This window comes from Psittacula echo (assembly GCF_963264785.1).
Source record: "Psittacula echo genome assembly, chromosome: 6".
NCBI lineage: Eukaryota > Metazoa > Chordata > Aves > Psittaciformes > Psittacidae > Psittacula > Psittacula echo.
Genome location: NC_137743.1, coordinates 17,459,812 through 17,476,402, shown reverse-complemented (window position 1 = coordinate 17,476,402; position 16,591 = coordinate 17,459,812). Strand labels below are relative to the sequence as shown.

Below are 16,591 nucleotides of genomic sequence, written 5' to 3'. Positions count from 1 at the left end.
TGGGTGAATTAATATGCAGTTGCTGTGTGTTCTATATCAAAATCAGATCATTTTGTGCTGTACAATGGGCTTGAGTTCTGACATTACTTTGGCTAGGAGCTTTGAAGAATACAGTGTAGTGTTGAGGAAGTGTGTTGGAATGAAACAGCAATAGGAAAGCACAAAATTTTTTTAAGCTTTTTGACTAGAGGGATCTATTTGTTGCCTCTAAATCCTGAAATTATTCTGGACATTGCCATTGTCTTCTTTGGCATAAATACCTGTGAAGTTTGTTGATAAAAACTACTTGATGCAACTACAGCAAAGATGACCAATTTTCGTTCAGTTTACTTAGCACTGAGGTGGAAGTTCTGTGTAGGACTAGGGGGTTTCTCTGTATTGGTGAATCATGAGAGTGACAGCTGTCACTGGAATTTTTTTCCCCTCCAGCTTGTTTTCCAATGAATTGGGTAACCTTAAACAATACTGTGAAAATGAACATTTTAAAGCTAGGAAATTTTGAAATAAGGTTGCTTTATATAATCTTAATTCATTGTCATGTGTCACTTTTCTGTGACCATCCATGTCATTCAGTGCAGAGAATTGTTGTTCCCTCCTGACCAGTGATTATTTTGTTTCCCCACCCTTCATTATGTCCTTGCATTATTTAGCACATACTGCTCAAGCACTGTTCTGAATATATAATACCTTTTTTCTTACGAGTTTTTCCAGAATGCTTTGTTTGAGATCCTAAGAGTTTGGCACGTAATACAGATCAGATTTCAAAGAATTTTAAGTGACACTTCAATGAAATTGAGATCACAATTAACGACCATCAGGAGAAAGTCTGGCTTAAGCAGTCTGACCAGCACTGCAGTGGTGGTACAGGGACAATATACAGTTCTTCAATGAAATGTTCAACTGCTTTAACAATATGGGGCTACTTTTTCACAGGCTGACTCCTGCAGTATTTGTTTGCACATTTCTCAGCATCTTTTATGAATGGGAAAGGTGTATCTTACAAAATACCATACAAACCAGTCTTTCATGACACAGCTATTATTTATCCCTGAAGTATCATGTGAACCAAGTGAAATACATAAATCCATATTGAAAAAGTCAATGATCATATGTTTAATGCTTGTGTTATGATGGATATATTTGATGTGACAAATCAAGTTTGCACATCTAAAGGCAACTTACTTGTGTTTTGAATGCTTGACTTTGCAACCATAACATTTTAAGATTGCTTGTAACATTGTGTGTATATCAAGATAAGAAAACCTTAACTTGATTATAGACCTTAACTTGGTTATCGTATTTTGGGACATACAGAAATAGGTGCAAGTGGAGAGTCAAAAAATGTTCATTTGTGCAGTATTCATGTGTTTGTGTAAAGTGGCCTTAAAGAGACCTGAAACCTAGTCCACTGTATATTCTTTGCAATATGTGTATTCATCAGTAAGTCATGGTTTCTCTTCCTGAGCAACTCCAGTGTTTTTAACAAAAAACTTGTGTTCAGTATTTGTTCCAGAGCTGTCGTCATGAGACATGTTTTTTTACATTTCCTAAGAATCTCTGCCTGCTGCTGGTGGTTTAGATTGAAGGAGGAATGTAGTTTTGTAACTTGCATGTCTGAACACTTGGTCTTTGGGAATGCAAGTTCTCACTCATTTCACTGAGTAACACTGTCAGGAATGATGTGCAGTATTCATTGTACTCTCCTTTCTGTATCAGGTAGGCAGGCAACACTCCTGCTCCTTTGTACATTGTAAATATGATAATTTGCGCTGTGTTCTCAGGCAAAAAATACACTTCATTTTAAAGCTAATTTTTTAGTTCTATTTCCCCTCCCTCCCCCATTCAGTTACTGACAATTATATGGAAGAGACATTAGCTGACAATATCAAAGAAATGTGGAAGAAGAGGTGGGTTGCTGTGTCTGTCAGAGGTCAGATTTGCTACCTGGTGGAAACACTGGACAGCATTAACTGGTGGCAGTTGCTGGCACTGCAACAGTTGTAAGATAAAGTTTCAGGTATAGTATTGCACTGAGTTACCATTTCCTAGATTCTGTGGTGGCTGCTGAATCAGTAGTGTTAGGATTTTTAATGCTTTCAACAATTCATTTTATATCCTTGCAAAATGCAAAATTAGCACTCGGGGATGGAGCATGCTGTGTTTAAAGTGGTAACTTGGTGCAGTCCTATACCTAAAGCTTGCTGAAGCCTTTCTCCAGCTTAAACTGTATTTCAGAATATGTCTACACCACAGTCTGGCCAAGCTATAAAAAAAAAAAATCTATCTTAGGTATGGAAAGCAGTGTAACTAGTCTGCTTCTTTTCTTCCTGTATAAAACTAAGTATAGTAAAATAGGTGATCACATACTGGTGGGCTTGGTGTCATCTGCCTGAGCTTTATTTTGTGTCTAGAATGTTCTCAGGATGAATGGATTATTTTGTGGAAGGTGGTGGTGCCTATCAAATCCTCTCCTTATTTTGTCAAAACTATGAGGTACCCCTTTAATGATGTAGAATGTTGCTAAAAAGAAGGGTTTGAGGATGAAAGTAGTTGAATGTGTATCTAGAGCATATTTGTAGATCAGCCACAAAGTTACACATGGTGCTGAGCACATAGTGCTATGGGGCAGGAGCAGCAGTGCTTTGAGTACAGAAAGGGCTCAGTATTGCTAATTACCTTAAATACCTGATACTTTGTCATATGGAAGTCTATAGGTACACTTGAGTTTCACTTTTTCATGCATTTTCCCCCCACAGCTCTAGAATGATGTTGATACTACACATTTAACTCTGAAAGCAGTGCTTGAAGAATCTAGACACTTTTGTGAGGAGCAGCATACAAAGGTTAACAATAAACAGTTCTGTTAAGAAAGTTTAAATACAATGCAGTATGTTTGTGAATAAGGTGAGGACTCAGCATGAATGCAATAAAAGGCTAAATATTGAGTGGCTGCTTTTTCATGGGAGTATTGTTTTCCACAGGAGTATTATTTTCCACTGTGAGTATTGCTGAGTTAGTAACCTAAAATGGCATTTCATGTAACTAAACAATATCAAGAGTACACATAGAGAAGTAAATTAACCTTGCAGAGACCAAGAACTTGTGTTAATTTTGAGGCCTTGACTTAGCAATCTTGATGGTCTAAACATTAGTACTAAAGTGTAGTATTAGTATAATACCAATTAATTCTAACTGAGCAATATACTAAATGTAGCATTTATATAGTACTGTGAGCAGCCTCTCATAGGCTTGTGTAAAGTCTGTATACATTGTTTCTGACTTGCCAGTGTCATTTGCTTCACGTCTGGGCTATTACCTGTGTTGTAGAGGGAAGAAACTGGGATGCAGCAAGGTAGGTAGCCATTTGCTGAACATTACCATCATATCAGTAAGCAGTTCTTTCTAGAAGACAGGTGCATTACATGTAGAAGTAACTAATCAAAACCACAAGGAAGCAGTGGCAGAATACAGCTACACCATAGTTCTAAGTGACTGGCTGAGACTTCTCAAGGCTTGGCTCAGTTTTGCCTTAAATGCCTTGCAGATAGTCTTAGAGAACACTGCCTAATCTGGAACAGAAGAAAGCAGGTGTCTTTGGATTATCAGTTTCAGAAAATACCTTTAAGACACATGAGTTTTCAGGTCCAGGAAAGTCAAACACCTCTAGAACTGACTAACAGTTGTTCTTACAAGTTTTTCATTGCTGCCATTTATATATTCAAATTTAATTTTCACCACTTTAGCCTTTGTGGAATTTTGTTTACAGTAATACAATAAGTAAACCACTGATAGAACAGGCTTGTGTGTCTGTAAACCCATTCTGCAAGAATTGGGTGGGTAGTTTGGTTTATCAACAACAGGTCACCAGCAGTAGGCAATCGGAAGACAAAAGCTTTGAGAGCTATTAAGCTAAATATATGTGCTAAAGCTGTAAAAAGTGATGTCTTCATAACAACAGAGCTTGCAAAGGAGCACATACTAATATAGATGTTAAAATAACAATGGTAGTAAAGTAATGCTTTCTTACTGGAAGAATGCTAAGAAATGTCAGCAATGCTCTCACTGACTTTACAATATTTTATTTAGACATTTGAAAATACAAACAAATATTAATGGAACATATTAAAGCTGAGAAAAAGGACAACACGTCCATCAATCTAAAACATTCAGACAGCTTTATTGCCACTAATCACTTGAAGTACAGTCCTACTTTCAGTTTGTACACAGTGGTACATTAGACTGAGTTGCTCTTCTGGGGCTGTGCACTTTACAAAGACATTGCTGAAAGCAGTGATCTGTGGTAAACACAATGAAGAGTAGATCACTGTGGATATTCTTACTTTTAAAGTGAAAACGTCCTAGATGAAATCTATCTTTAAATAGCAGTCAAAGGACCAGGCTGTGGTATGCAGTTGTTCACAGATGGAAATCACAGATGACAGCGTATCTGCTTTGGCTTCTTGTGTTAAATATGAGTGCTTTTCCGACAGAAGTGATGTGAGGTTGAACTTTATGAACTCCATCTCTTATGCAGTAGGTGATCTTAAAGAGTATTTCCATAATTTTTGATTTTCTTCTTTTAATACCCTATCCACATGTTTTGGGATGTTGAAGTAACTGATTAAAAGTCTTCATTTTAGCAGTTAAGTTTGGTTAAGAAACTCTTACAATGTGTTTCAGTTTTGTACAGTCTTTTGTGTTGTTTTGGCTGTCAATTAGAACCAAGGAGGTGTGCTGATGATTCTCTACTATTTCAGCAACACTGTCAAAGCGCTGGATAAAGAACACAAAAATTAATCAGTGCTGGCTTCCTTTAATGGTCTAATACTGGCAGTGATCCCTGCATCACTTTTTGCTTCTCCCAACACTGAAGAGTGGAGCTGTGACTGTTACCAAGTGAGATACTCTGCGTTTTAGTAAGAGCACTGATCCTGCTCTTACTAGTCCTGATTCTAGTAATAAACAGATTAAATTTGGACAACGGAAGATCATAAAATCATAGAATAGTTAGGGTTGGAAAGGACCTTAAGATCATCTAGTTCCAACCCTCCTGCCATGGGCAGGGACACCCCACACTAAACCATGTCATCCAAGGCCTCATCCAACCTGGCCTTGAACACCGCCAGGGACGGAGCATTCACAACTTCCCTGGGCAACCCATTTCAGTGCCTTTACTGGCTTCCATGCCAGTAAAGAATTTCTTCCTTATATCCAATCTAAACTTTCCCTGTTTAAGTTTGAACCCGTTACCTCTTGTCCTGTCACTACAGTCCCCGATGAATAGTCCCTCCCCAGCATCCTTGTAGGCCCCCTTCAGATACTGGAAGGCTGCTATGAGGTCTCCACGCAGCCTTCTCTTCTCTAGGCTGAACAGCCCCAACTTTGCTATCTCATCTCATGCTCCTTTCCGTTTGTGATTGCTACCTGCACTAACTGAAGCACAAAAGTTGTTACATGGCCTATTAAACTGACACAACTTTTAATTTACCTTAATATATACCAGGCTGCAAACTGTGACAGTTTGGAAGCTGTTTCTTCTGCTGTCCAGCTATCTCGTAGAGAAGGTAGTCTCCAGGAGTAATACGGTACAGCCAGCCATTAATGAGAACTTGTGTTGGTTATGCAGTTTTAATGTAAACTAATATCCAGAATGTGCTACATCTGTTGTTTTTCCTTTTGGTCTTTGATCAAATACAGATTTTGGACTTTCTTTCTCTTTTTCTCTGGAGGTAATTTTTTGACCACTTGTTGAAGGCCAGATGAGCTATTATTAATTCTGTAACCTCAAAAGCATTGCATGGGAGACAGATAATTAGGCCAAGGCAAGCCTACTGTCACATCCCTGAAAAGCCTACTCTGTGCAGCGATAACAGTTTTTTATTGGTATTTAGGTTCAGAGTTTCTGTTTTGCTGAATATGATAATAGCCAAACAGTGATTTTTGCACTAGAACTTGAGTTCTAGAGTGTTTTCTTTATGTGAAAATGGGATTAGAAGTACTAATTTTATAGATTTTTTTTTGTTGTTGTTTGTTTGGGTTTTTTTTTTTTTTTTTTTGAGTATGGCTCTTTTTCCTTCATGATTTTCCAAGAAACTTAACTAGAGTCTTAGGCAGAAGACTGTAAACAGCTGGAGAATTTATCTAGCCACTGCAGCTCTGGTTCTGACAACTTTTCAAAACAGTTCTATGAGTATGTTTTAAACTTGATCCTATTCTTATTACAGTATGCAGGAGCTGATGTTACACTGGTTTCTCTAGCTTGATAGATCAGTCATTATGTAGGGTATACTTTTATCTTGATATAAGAAGAACCGTCTTGGTCATAGTGTAATACAGTTAATCCTTGCTTATTAAAATTATATAACTGAAAAAAGTTTGGAACCACCCCTTCCCATCATCTCACCTCTTCACCACTTTTTTCTCTGCCCAGTGCATATTGTCTTGTTGATTCAATAAATCTTATAGGGATGTTGTATACTCTTCTGTTGTAAAACACCACCAGTGTGTATGGTTGCCGTGAATCCTGTCCAGAACTCTTTCTTATTAAAAAAGATCCATCCTAAAAAAAAGAGTAGTAAGTGTATTCAGCTTATTCTTTTTCAACACCTTCAGTTCGTTTTTAGCTTAACATTTTCATCTCTTAGTATTAAACCCTTTTCCCGCATCAGAAAAACTGTACAGCAGATGAGAAATAGAATGCATTCATGCTGTCCAAGAGTAGCTTACAAAGGTGTCATTTAAGAGTTAGCTTTTCTGCTACCTGGTTTCTCTCAATCATAGAAAGAATAAATGAAGATACAGTGGTAGGAGTGTGTTGGGGCCTACAGATCATTAGGAAATTAAGTTATTCAGTGGCAATAGGTAGGCAAGAAAGCAGTGAGAGGTGGAGATACTGTTTCTCCAGATCTGTAAAATGCATTCCGATAAAGTCTACACCTGCAGCTGAGACCATAGCCCAGTACTCACTAGCTAGCAGTAGCCTACACTGGTGATGCTCTGCCCCTTTATCCTGCTGTGTGGAGTTAGGCAAAAGTGGAAATGTACCTGATGCTGAGGATGCAACTCTGCATGTTACTATTCCCTTCTGTGACACTAGTTTTTGTACACAGAATAGTTGAGGCAACTCAAATTCTCCAAATACCTAAATGCATAGTGTTGCTCTTTCAAAATACATAGCAGCATCAACCTTTCAAAATAGTAGCTGATTTTACATGAGCCATTGGACAGTGGTGGAGACCATTTAAAAGTCAGAGGGCTTTGCCTTCATTAATGGATGCATGTGAGCTGTCACATCTTCAGCTTTCTAGTCTGTAACAGCTTTCTCTGCAGTGCACCAGTCCAAGTTACACTAATGCAGCTTTGTCTTGTGATGGAAACCATAGTTTGACTACAGTAATTTCATGCTTGACAGTATTTGCATGGCACAGTATTCTGACCTGTTCAGAATACATCTGGTGTTCTTAGAATATTTCTGGTTGCCTTTTAATTTTTTTTTATTTGAAGTTGGGTTGTTTTATTTTTTGTGGTGGTGGTGTTGTGTTTTTTCCCCCCCCATAAAATCCTATAAAGTGACCTACCTTGTTTGATCGGTACAATGCATCTTCTGCAGTTTTCCTATCACACGTAGCAGCATACCATGCTTTACTATGAACACCAGCATCCTAGAAGGAGAGAAACAGTGTTGTTTCATCTGTCAAAAATGATAATAAAGAATATAGCCTGCATGGGAGTTATTACGAAATAATGACAGCTGTGAAAAACTCAAATGCAGAACACAGAATTCTTAGAAAATTTTTACTGAGAGCTCACTGGTTTTGTTGGACAGAAAACAAATCTAGTGTGTCAAAGCAGTGGTAACAGATATGTGATAGAAGGCTGGTACTTGACAGACAAGAGAATGATACTTTAAGGAGAGCAGTCAGATTCAACTGGAGGATAGTTTGGTATTTTTAAAGCAGGAAGCTGTGCTAGTGTAATTTGAAGAGGGTATCCAGGAAATGTTGAGGAATAAATTGACCATTAACAATAAGTGCTGCTCAGCTGTGCGCTAGTCAGTGAAATGTCTAGATTTGGTAGGCATCTAAGCTTCGTGAATGAAGTTTCCTATGTACTTAATTCTCTTTGTGAACATGATCATGATTGCTTCCATTTGGATAACATGGAGGTTGGGTTAAGTACATCTTTTGCTCTTTTTGTTGTTGTTAAATAAGGACACCTGGATGGAGTCCTACAAGACAGAGGAATAATTAATTAATTTTCTCTATTAATACAGCAGTTCAGTTCCCAGTGCTTTTAACCGAGACGCAAGACACGGTTTCATTTCCAGTACTCTGTTGGATTGAATCTGTATATATCCTTATGTTTGAAATGGTGCTCTTATCTGAAGGCATAAAATCATGTTTACTGTGGAGAAGGATTACACCAGTAATAGAATACAATTGTGGGTTGTATTTTATATTGTATCTCCTGGGTGCTTCATTTCTGCATGTTATCCCCAGTGAACACCTCACCAATGTCATTCTTCTCTCCATGTCATTAAATGCTGGCAGTGTTCTGTGCAGTAAATGAACTTAACCTGGTCTTCTAGTGGAAAACGTAGAACAAAGGGCTTTATGGATGGGGAAGTACATGGTAGATACAAGGTAGAAAGACTGGCACCGTAAAAATAGGTGGATTCTGTTTAAAAAATGAAAGATCTCATAACACAGGAAGTGCAAAGATAAAAAACTGTGAAGAGGTGATGATAGGAGTTGGGAGTGAGTGGCAAGAGATGATAATTTGAGTAAGAGAAGTAGTGGTAGAAAACCTCAGGATTGAGTGGACGTTAGGGAACAGGAGTGGAGTTTAGGAGAAGGGAATGGGGGATTTTAGAGAAATACGAAAAGATACGCAAGGGAAGGACAGGATGAGTGATTAGAAGCAGCATATCCAAATGAATACTTCTGGGTATTAACTTTCCTGGTCATTTGAACAGTTTTGCTCCAACTCTATAGTAACAAGCTTAATAATAAAATTCATTGGTCCTTTCCAACCCTAACCATTCTATGATTCTATGAGCTTTGTCACCTCTGTACAAAACAGATTAAAAATGAAGTTGTTCATTTTGGTTGGGCTTGTCTAGCTGGCTTATCACTGCCCAAAAGGGAATGTCTTGGCTTCTCCCTTGTGCTCATTTTGTTGCTCATCTGATCCTACAATGAGATAACTCACTTTAGTAATCTCAATCTCACAGAAAAAAGAAATAATTATATCCTTTTTTTATTTATCTTGTTTTGTGTTTGACTGCCAGGTTGTTTTTTTGTCAATTTAATGAGTTTGCTCAGCCCATTGCAGGATCAGAGGAACATCAGAGAAGCCTATAACAGGGAAGGGAGTTTACAGTGAGGAAAGAGCAAAGACTCCATTTTGGGGGGCATTACACTAAATTCTTAAACTGGCTCAAGCCATAACAGGTAACTTTACTTTCAGAGTTCTTCCATGTATTTTTCTCCAGTCACACTATTCATTGGAAAAAAGATGAGAGGAACTGCAGGTACGCAGAGTACTGGCCACTATGAAAATGAGTCCAGTAAACCAACCCTTGTTCAACAGAACAAGGAATCAACTACCTCCAAACTTTTATTCTAGCATTATCTGTGGCTTATAATCTGGAAGCAGAGAGCTGCTGTTAAAGTTTGGATGGGAACCAAGCAAAAATAATGAACTTTACTGGTATGAATCATGTCTGCAATCACCAATATTGTGCAAGAATCTGCAGCAAATGATACCACTATATGTAATAGGTGGGAAAATGACACTAACAGTGAATATATTTTCTTTCCTTAAAAAAAAAAAACACAACAAAACCCCAACATCATCAACACCCCCCCCCCCACCCCCAGAAAACAACCAACCAAAAAAGGCCCCAAACAAAACAAAATGGATGTTTTAATAAGCTCTGGTTTTGCCCATGGCTGTTACATAAAAGCTGCAAATGTAATTGCTACAAGCTGTTTGTTTAGTGTCTGCTGGATTGTTTATTTGAAAGCAATTTTTATAATAAATATCCAGTATGATATACTGTTAAATTTTTTCCAGAACTTCAAGTCCTTTGTGTTCTTTATGTTGTATTATCTTTGTCATGTCAGGCTTTAGAACATGCAATGTTATTGGCTTCGTATAATAGGGCCTTTGTTTTGCACTTAACTATTTTTACCTTGTTTGTGACTACTAGGCTTATAAGAATGGCTTTCTGCATTTTGTAGTCTCCATCCAAAATTTAAGGAGAATAGCACTGAAATGAAAATAACTTTGCATTTGCTTAAATTATTCAAAGTTTCATGTTGCAATGAAACACAAAAAAGAATTGGTCGAAAAACTGACAGTTTTACTGACAGGAACAGAAAGGAGTAAGACTAAAACATATAAAGGGAGGCATCACAGTGTCCTCCGAGAGGAGCAGCAGTGACTTTCTTCTCAGTTCTTAAATCTTTGCTGACACCCCAAACCACAATAAATAGGGAAACGTTCATAAAAGTGATTCTACCCTCTGCATCCTGCTGTGTTGGGCTAATGAGCAGAGCATCCCTGTTTCCTTCTACAAATTTCTGGAATTTCTTAGCATATCACATCAGTACAGGCTAATGCTAATAGCTGCAGATGGCTTCATTGTGTCTGCATGGTGCATACTATCTTTTTTTCAGGACACAGTGTGTACAGCTATAAGTTAGAAAAAAGGCAATTAAAAAAACTCTCTACAACCATCTATATCAAAGACTAGATTTCCTTGTTGAAATCATGTTGAGGTATTACGAACTAGGGAGTCAGGAGGACCTGAAACTAAGAAGCTTTTCTAGCTTTTGTTTAAAGTGACTGGTAGAATGCCAAGGTTTGGTATAATGCTATCTACATCTTTTTCTACAGCTTGTTAAAACTCCTATGCTTTATGTTCTAAGCATTTTTTTTTGTATGAAAGTTAACATTCAGATTATTTGTGCTACAGAAAATCTTTACTGCAAAAGGGGACATGCATGTTCTCTACAAAAATAGAATGTTTTTTATTTAGAAAGGGGGTAGAAGTGAAAAACTGGAGTAAGGGGTAAGATTTCTGTAATGCAAATTTACTGATGTTATACCTGGTCTGCAGTACTTGAAATAGATGAAATGCTGCTGTGAGAGGGAGTACCCAGAGAATGGTTTGCAGCTTCTGGCACTTCTAGAAAAGAGAAGAACAACATGTGTAAGTTTTCAGTTATATTATGCTGTAAGAAATTGATTTGTTACTGAAAGATCTGGAAATGCCTGACCTTTGGTATGACTCAGGAAAGTTATCTACTGTAAATGGATGGGCCCTATATAAGTGCCTGGGACACTTTCCTGCACAAAAGAGGAGTCTTGCTTATAAAAGAGAGAAATGGTTTAGTTAATAATGGTTTGAGTAACAACGTGGTTAATAGCCAGAGCTAGACTTCAAATGCAAAATGCACCCCCCTCCACACCGCCCCCGAGTGAATCAGTGTAGCAATGGATAAAGAAAATACAGGAACACGATGCAAAAAGTACTCAGTCCAGTGTGAGTAGCTGTCATGTAAGTGAAGGTGTCAGGAGAATTTATCTAGCTCAGAGATATTTTTTCACTAATTTATTCCAATTGAAATGTTTCTACGTGTATGCAAGAAGTCTAGGTTGCTCAATGGAGAAACAGAACCAGTAGGAAAGATTTATGAAGCTTAAAATTATAATTGTTATAACAATGCACAGTAGAAAATACCTATTAGCGCAGAAATACAGACGTCAAAATGTTTAAGAAATCAGAAGGGAAATGGTTGAGTAGCATTGCATAATAACGATATGGTAGAAGTATGGGAAATAAGTATAGATAATTGTTTTCTGGTAAAAAAGAATCTTGGTCAAAGGTAGTATAGCTGTCTGCTATAGGTACTTGTGATCAGAGTTGGGTAAAGATCAGTATCATTATGCCAAAGAAGATAACTGTATAAAGCTGAGAGGCGACATTGTAAGGGGCAGTTTCAGCTCTCAATGAATAAATAATCATTTGAAGAAGGCTACTCAATATGAAGAATTTTGTTGTTTTTTTTCCTGTCAAATTTTGACTGAGGAGCTGCCAAAGCTACAGCTGAGAAGAATGTTGTATAAATAAAGAATTACCAGAAGTCAGATGGAATTAGACTTTACGAAAGGAAATTAATGGATAAGAGATTCCGTAGCTTTGTAGAAAGAGAAATTTGGCTGTCTGCAGAAAGAATTTTATAGATTTTAAAGACAATCTAGGTAACTAAACCAACAGTAGTTCTGGTACAGAAATGGAAACTTCCACAATCAAATTGGAAGCAAAACTCATATAGATTGGTACAGTTGAACTGGTGGGCCCAGATAATCCTTAGCACAAATTTTAAAACCTGGCACATAAAATTACAGAGCTGGCAACAATTATTTTAAATAGATTTCAAGTCAGGGTGGTACCATGTGATTAAAGCATACCAAACAATTGCTATACTTAAACTGGAAAAAGTGACCTGAGAAACTACAGGCCTTTTTATCCTACTCCACAGAACACAAAGCCCTAGGAAATAACTCAGGGGAAGAATATGAAGATTTGGAGGTAAAGGTAAGAGAAGAATCTGAAATTTAAAAATGTCATAGCTCTTTTGTAAAACAACAGAGTTCTACAAAGAGAATACTGTACTTACTCTACTTTAGTAGAGCATTCGATACTGTGCCATATTGCAAATAAGTATTGTTTTATTTAATTTATTATTTATTATTTAATAATATTTAAAATATTTATTTACACCTTGCATGGTGACAAGGAAGAAATGGCACGTTATGTTGAAGCAACATTACTGATAGGAACCAACTGTATATATGATGAAGTTGTTATTGGACCTGGCACAGAGTAAGAGTGTGTTAAGTAAGTTTACTAATCAGAGCATCATTTAGCACCAGATGACCTTAAGGAATAGTAAATACTGTAGGGTAAGAATTTATGCTACAAGTTAAAGCACATCTGTTGTGTCACAGAAACAGACAAATGTAAGAGCATCAGCCTATTGCATGAATATGAACCATTATACTTCCACACCATAGGAGATACAATTGCAACATAAATCAAGCAAACATTTCCAGGAAATGGGGAGAAGTAGTAGTAACAGCATGTACGTTTAAGCTACACCACATGCAGATTTCTAAATGCAATTCTCATAATCCATCTACAGTGTGAAAGATAGGTTCAGACTGAAGCATGTGCAGAAAAGGGCTGGTAGGAAGGTCAGGCAAATGTCTGTTAATGAGAGAGTAGAAAAATAAGAGATCTGATTTACAGTTATTTGCAAAGAGAGTTCATATACATATCACCTAATCTGTCTTTAACTGTAAACTGAAACAAAGTCCCTCTTTAAAAATATTACTTAACAGAAGAGCTTTGGCATTTGCAATTATAAAACTACCTTCTTCCCCACCCCATCCTCAGAAAGAAAGAATAAATTGCTGGATGCAATAATGATCTGTCTGGCTTCGAGGCAACAGAAGCCTGGAACAGCACAGAAATGTCATATTTAGGGTTCTTCTGTGGCAAGGAAGATTGATGGAATCTGTATTATTATGGGAACTGACCCAAACTGTCTTTGGTAGAAATTTCCAATGGTCACAAATAGGAATGAAGCACCCAATTTTCATCAGTTTATCCAATAACCCTGACATACTCCATTTTACTAGCTGAGCTAAGCCCTGGGATACTTGATCTCCTCTTTGTATGCCTTAGAGAGACAAATGTTAATTCCAAACTAATGAATATGCATGGTATTTTGAAATAATCTTAATTCAGAGATTAATTTGAAATTACAAGTTAATAAAATTTTAATTCAAAATCTAAATTATACTTACTTGGCAGAATTGAGGACTTTGGGAGCAAAGGCCTGAAATAAATTTGAAGAGATTACAGAAAGGTCTGAGGAGCTCTACCCAGTTCTGAAAACATTAAATTTGTGTATTTGAAGCATGCAGTGGTAGGATGTGTTCCATCTCACCCATCTGTTCATTGAGAAATAAGGGCCATATACAGGTATTAAAAAAAAAAAATCATATCCCACTAGTGACAATTAGGAATTTAAACATATGGTTTAAACCTCCATCACCTAATTAAAGGTTATATCCTCCCATGCTTTTTGGTGGTGTTTACAGTATTTTTGATGCATTTGCCATGTTTTATATTTGCTACTGTCAGGCTTCAAGAAACATGACTTTCAAAAAACAGCAGAAGGCTACAGAGAAAACAGTGCTTCCCTTTGAACTTCTCACAGCTGTGTTCAGACTGAGCAGTAGGAGCTGGTGCATTGAAATATTCAAAAGATGATGAAAAGAGATTTTACTTTTGGACACCACTTGGAAGAGGTGGAAGCAGAAGCTCTTGCCTGGAACCTCGTCGTCGTTCTGCTGCTGTGGGTTTTTCTGTAGTTTGGGAAAACGAATTGTAGAGTCAAGATTTCTTCAGAAATATATTGTCCCAGATAAGACAGTCCCAGTAGCTGAAAGAGGTTTTCTTTTATTACTATAACTTTTTGGGTTTTCCCTTACATGGCAGCTTGCCACCCTGCTGCTTGCTTTATTAACTAGTGGTATACCACCAAATTTCTAGGCAAATAGCTGCGCTGTGAATGCCTGCAGGAGCTCAGTGGGAAACGTGCCTTCCATGAGGCGAGCTGCGTGACACAGTGGAGGATGCTGGGGCAGGCTGGCTGCAAGAGCTCAGCCAGAGGAGGTGCAGCTGGCTGGCTGCATCTTACACAAGGCAGCTCCTGCTGAGCTTGTGCCTGGAGGAACTGCCGACTTGCACAGAGGCGAGATGCATTTTCTGCCTGTGCAAGGGACTGGCCTTTGCCAGGAGTTGGCTCTGTGTGAGGTGGTTCTGGCTGAATTTAGAATGATGTGCTCAAGCTTTGCCTACCTTTCCCCTATTTTAAGGGCTGCATGGCACATTGCTGGTCCATTATGTCCTACGTTACCCTGCTAGTAACCTCAACGGTTTTACTGTGACTGCTTTTAGAGAACAATGATATTCAGTGCAACTAAGGCTGGCCAGATCCAGTCTGAAACTGCTAAAACCAAACCTCCCTCAAAAACCTAGACTAAATTTAATGTGGTGGTGGTGGTTCATATTTTTAATAAAAAGAAAACGAAATTCTGATAAACAACCTTTTTCAGTAGCGGAGATAATTTACCTTCACTTGCAGTTAAGGTCTCTCTGGAAGGTAGACATGGTTTCTGCAATAAACCAGAAGAAAACCAAATATTTTAATATTTGGCATGTCACTCGTACAGCAAATGTTTATTTTTTTATACTTGATGTGAACTAGTTTACATTTAGAATTGACAGCATCCTGGAGGGATTAGGAGGTAGGGACATGGCCATTTTGTGAAGAGCCTCTAATTCTATGACCTTGAAGCTTGGGATTTTGTAAAGTAGATTTGGAAAGAATCCCAGTTTGTGTATATAAATAGATGGGCAGAATTAAATATCTAGAGATGCATGCCTTTTTTTCCAATGTAAGTTTATGGTGTAACAAATGGCTCATTCTTATCCCAAAATATAAAAAATGAAGTCTATCCCAAATACTTGAGATTCAAAATTATAGTATTTTAATCTTTGTCAAGCTATTTTGACAAATGTCTGAAAAAAAATTCTTTTGACTGAGAATTAAACTTTTTTTTTTTTTTAAGTTTTCAGTAAAAACTTGCCCAACTTTCCATTTCTTTTTTTTTTTTTCATCTTGAAACACTGATAATAAACTGTCAGTTTCAAAACATTTTTCAAATTAATTTCTTTGAAAGTTTCAGCCAGTTGTCTCACTTTCTCCCACAAGAGGTTTTGGGGTATTTTTCTAATGAAATACTTACTGAAAATACTCTGACAAATTCTAGTAAAATCCTGCATCTTTCTAGAGCTATCACTCTTACAGTAAATCCATGTTCCCCATATGCAGCCCTGTATATTTCAGGGAATACTTCTGAATGGTCTGTGTTCCCAGTTATTTCTCATTTTATTCAGTTCTTACACTGTTTTTATTGTTACATCCTAGAATACTGAATCCAAACATCCCTTTAATCAAAATGTTTTTCTACTTGAGTTTTCTCACTGCTGCAGTGTTCATATAACAGTACCCAAATATTTCCTTTCTTTATAGCTCACTTTCCCCTATTGTCTTTATGAATTTATGTCATACCCAAACTCATGATAAAATTAAGCTTTATAGTAAATTAAAAATCACCTGAAAAATTATTGTTTGATTACACAACTACAAGTCAACTTACTGGTGAATTTATTACATTAGAAGTTTTCTTTCTGCAGATTGAAGGAAAAAGAAAAAGAGTATGGTTACTTAGCAGATACATCAATTCTTTTAGTGAGTAAGCATCAGGTTCTTTGATTCCCAAGATATTTCTGGCCAAAATGGGATGCATCTCCCTACTGCATGGCTGTAGCACTTGGGGAATGTGGGGGAAAAAAAAGAATAATAAGGGTGCCAACTGTAATGTAGGTACTTATGATACCAGTACTTAAGATGACAACTTGGTTGGGGCAGAAGAGTTTTAATGA

The 16,591-nt window shown here is 37.3% G+C and overlaps 1 protein-coding gene across 1 annotated transcript in view; it reads right to left on the bottom strand.

The window, feature by feature from the left end:
• Nucleotides 1–4,647: 4,647 nt before the first annotated feature.
• Nucleotides 4,648–16,591, bottom strand: part of BLNK (B cell linker) — a gene marked incomplete at its 5' end in the record, with an annotated part of 99,867 nt that continues 87,923 nt past the window's right edge. The window contains 9 exons of the mRNA XM_080621889.1: nt 4,648–4,773; nt 6,404–6,559; nt 7,578–7,661; nt 11,115–11,194; nt 12,497–12,562; nt 13,882–13,913; nt 14,367–14,445; nt 15,216–15,258; nt 16,306–16,336. Coding sequence (XP_080478015.1) covers nt 4,654–4,773; nt 6,404–6,559; nt 7,578–7,661; nt 11,115–11,194; nt 12,497–12,562; nt 13,882–13,913; nt 14,367–14,445; nt 15,216–15,258; nt 16,306–16,336 — 691 coding nt within the window. The 3' untranslated portion in view covers nt 4,648–4,653. The remainder of the gene's footprint in view (nt 4,774–6,403; nt 6,560–7,577; nt 7,662–11,114; nt 11,195–12,496; nt 12,563–13,881; nt 13,914–14,366; nt 14,446–15,215; nt 15,259–16,305; nt 16,337–16,591) is intronic.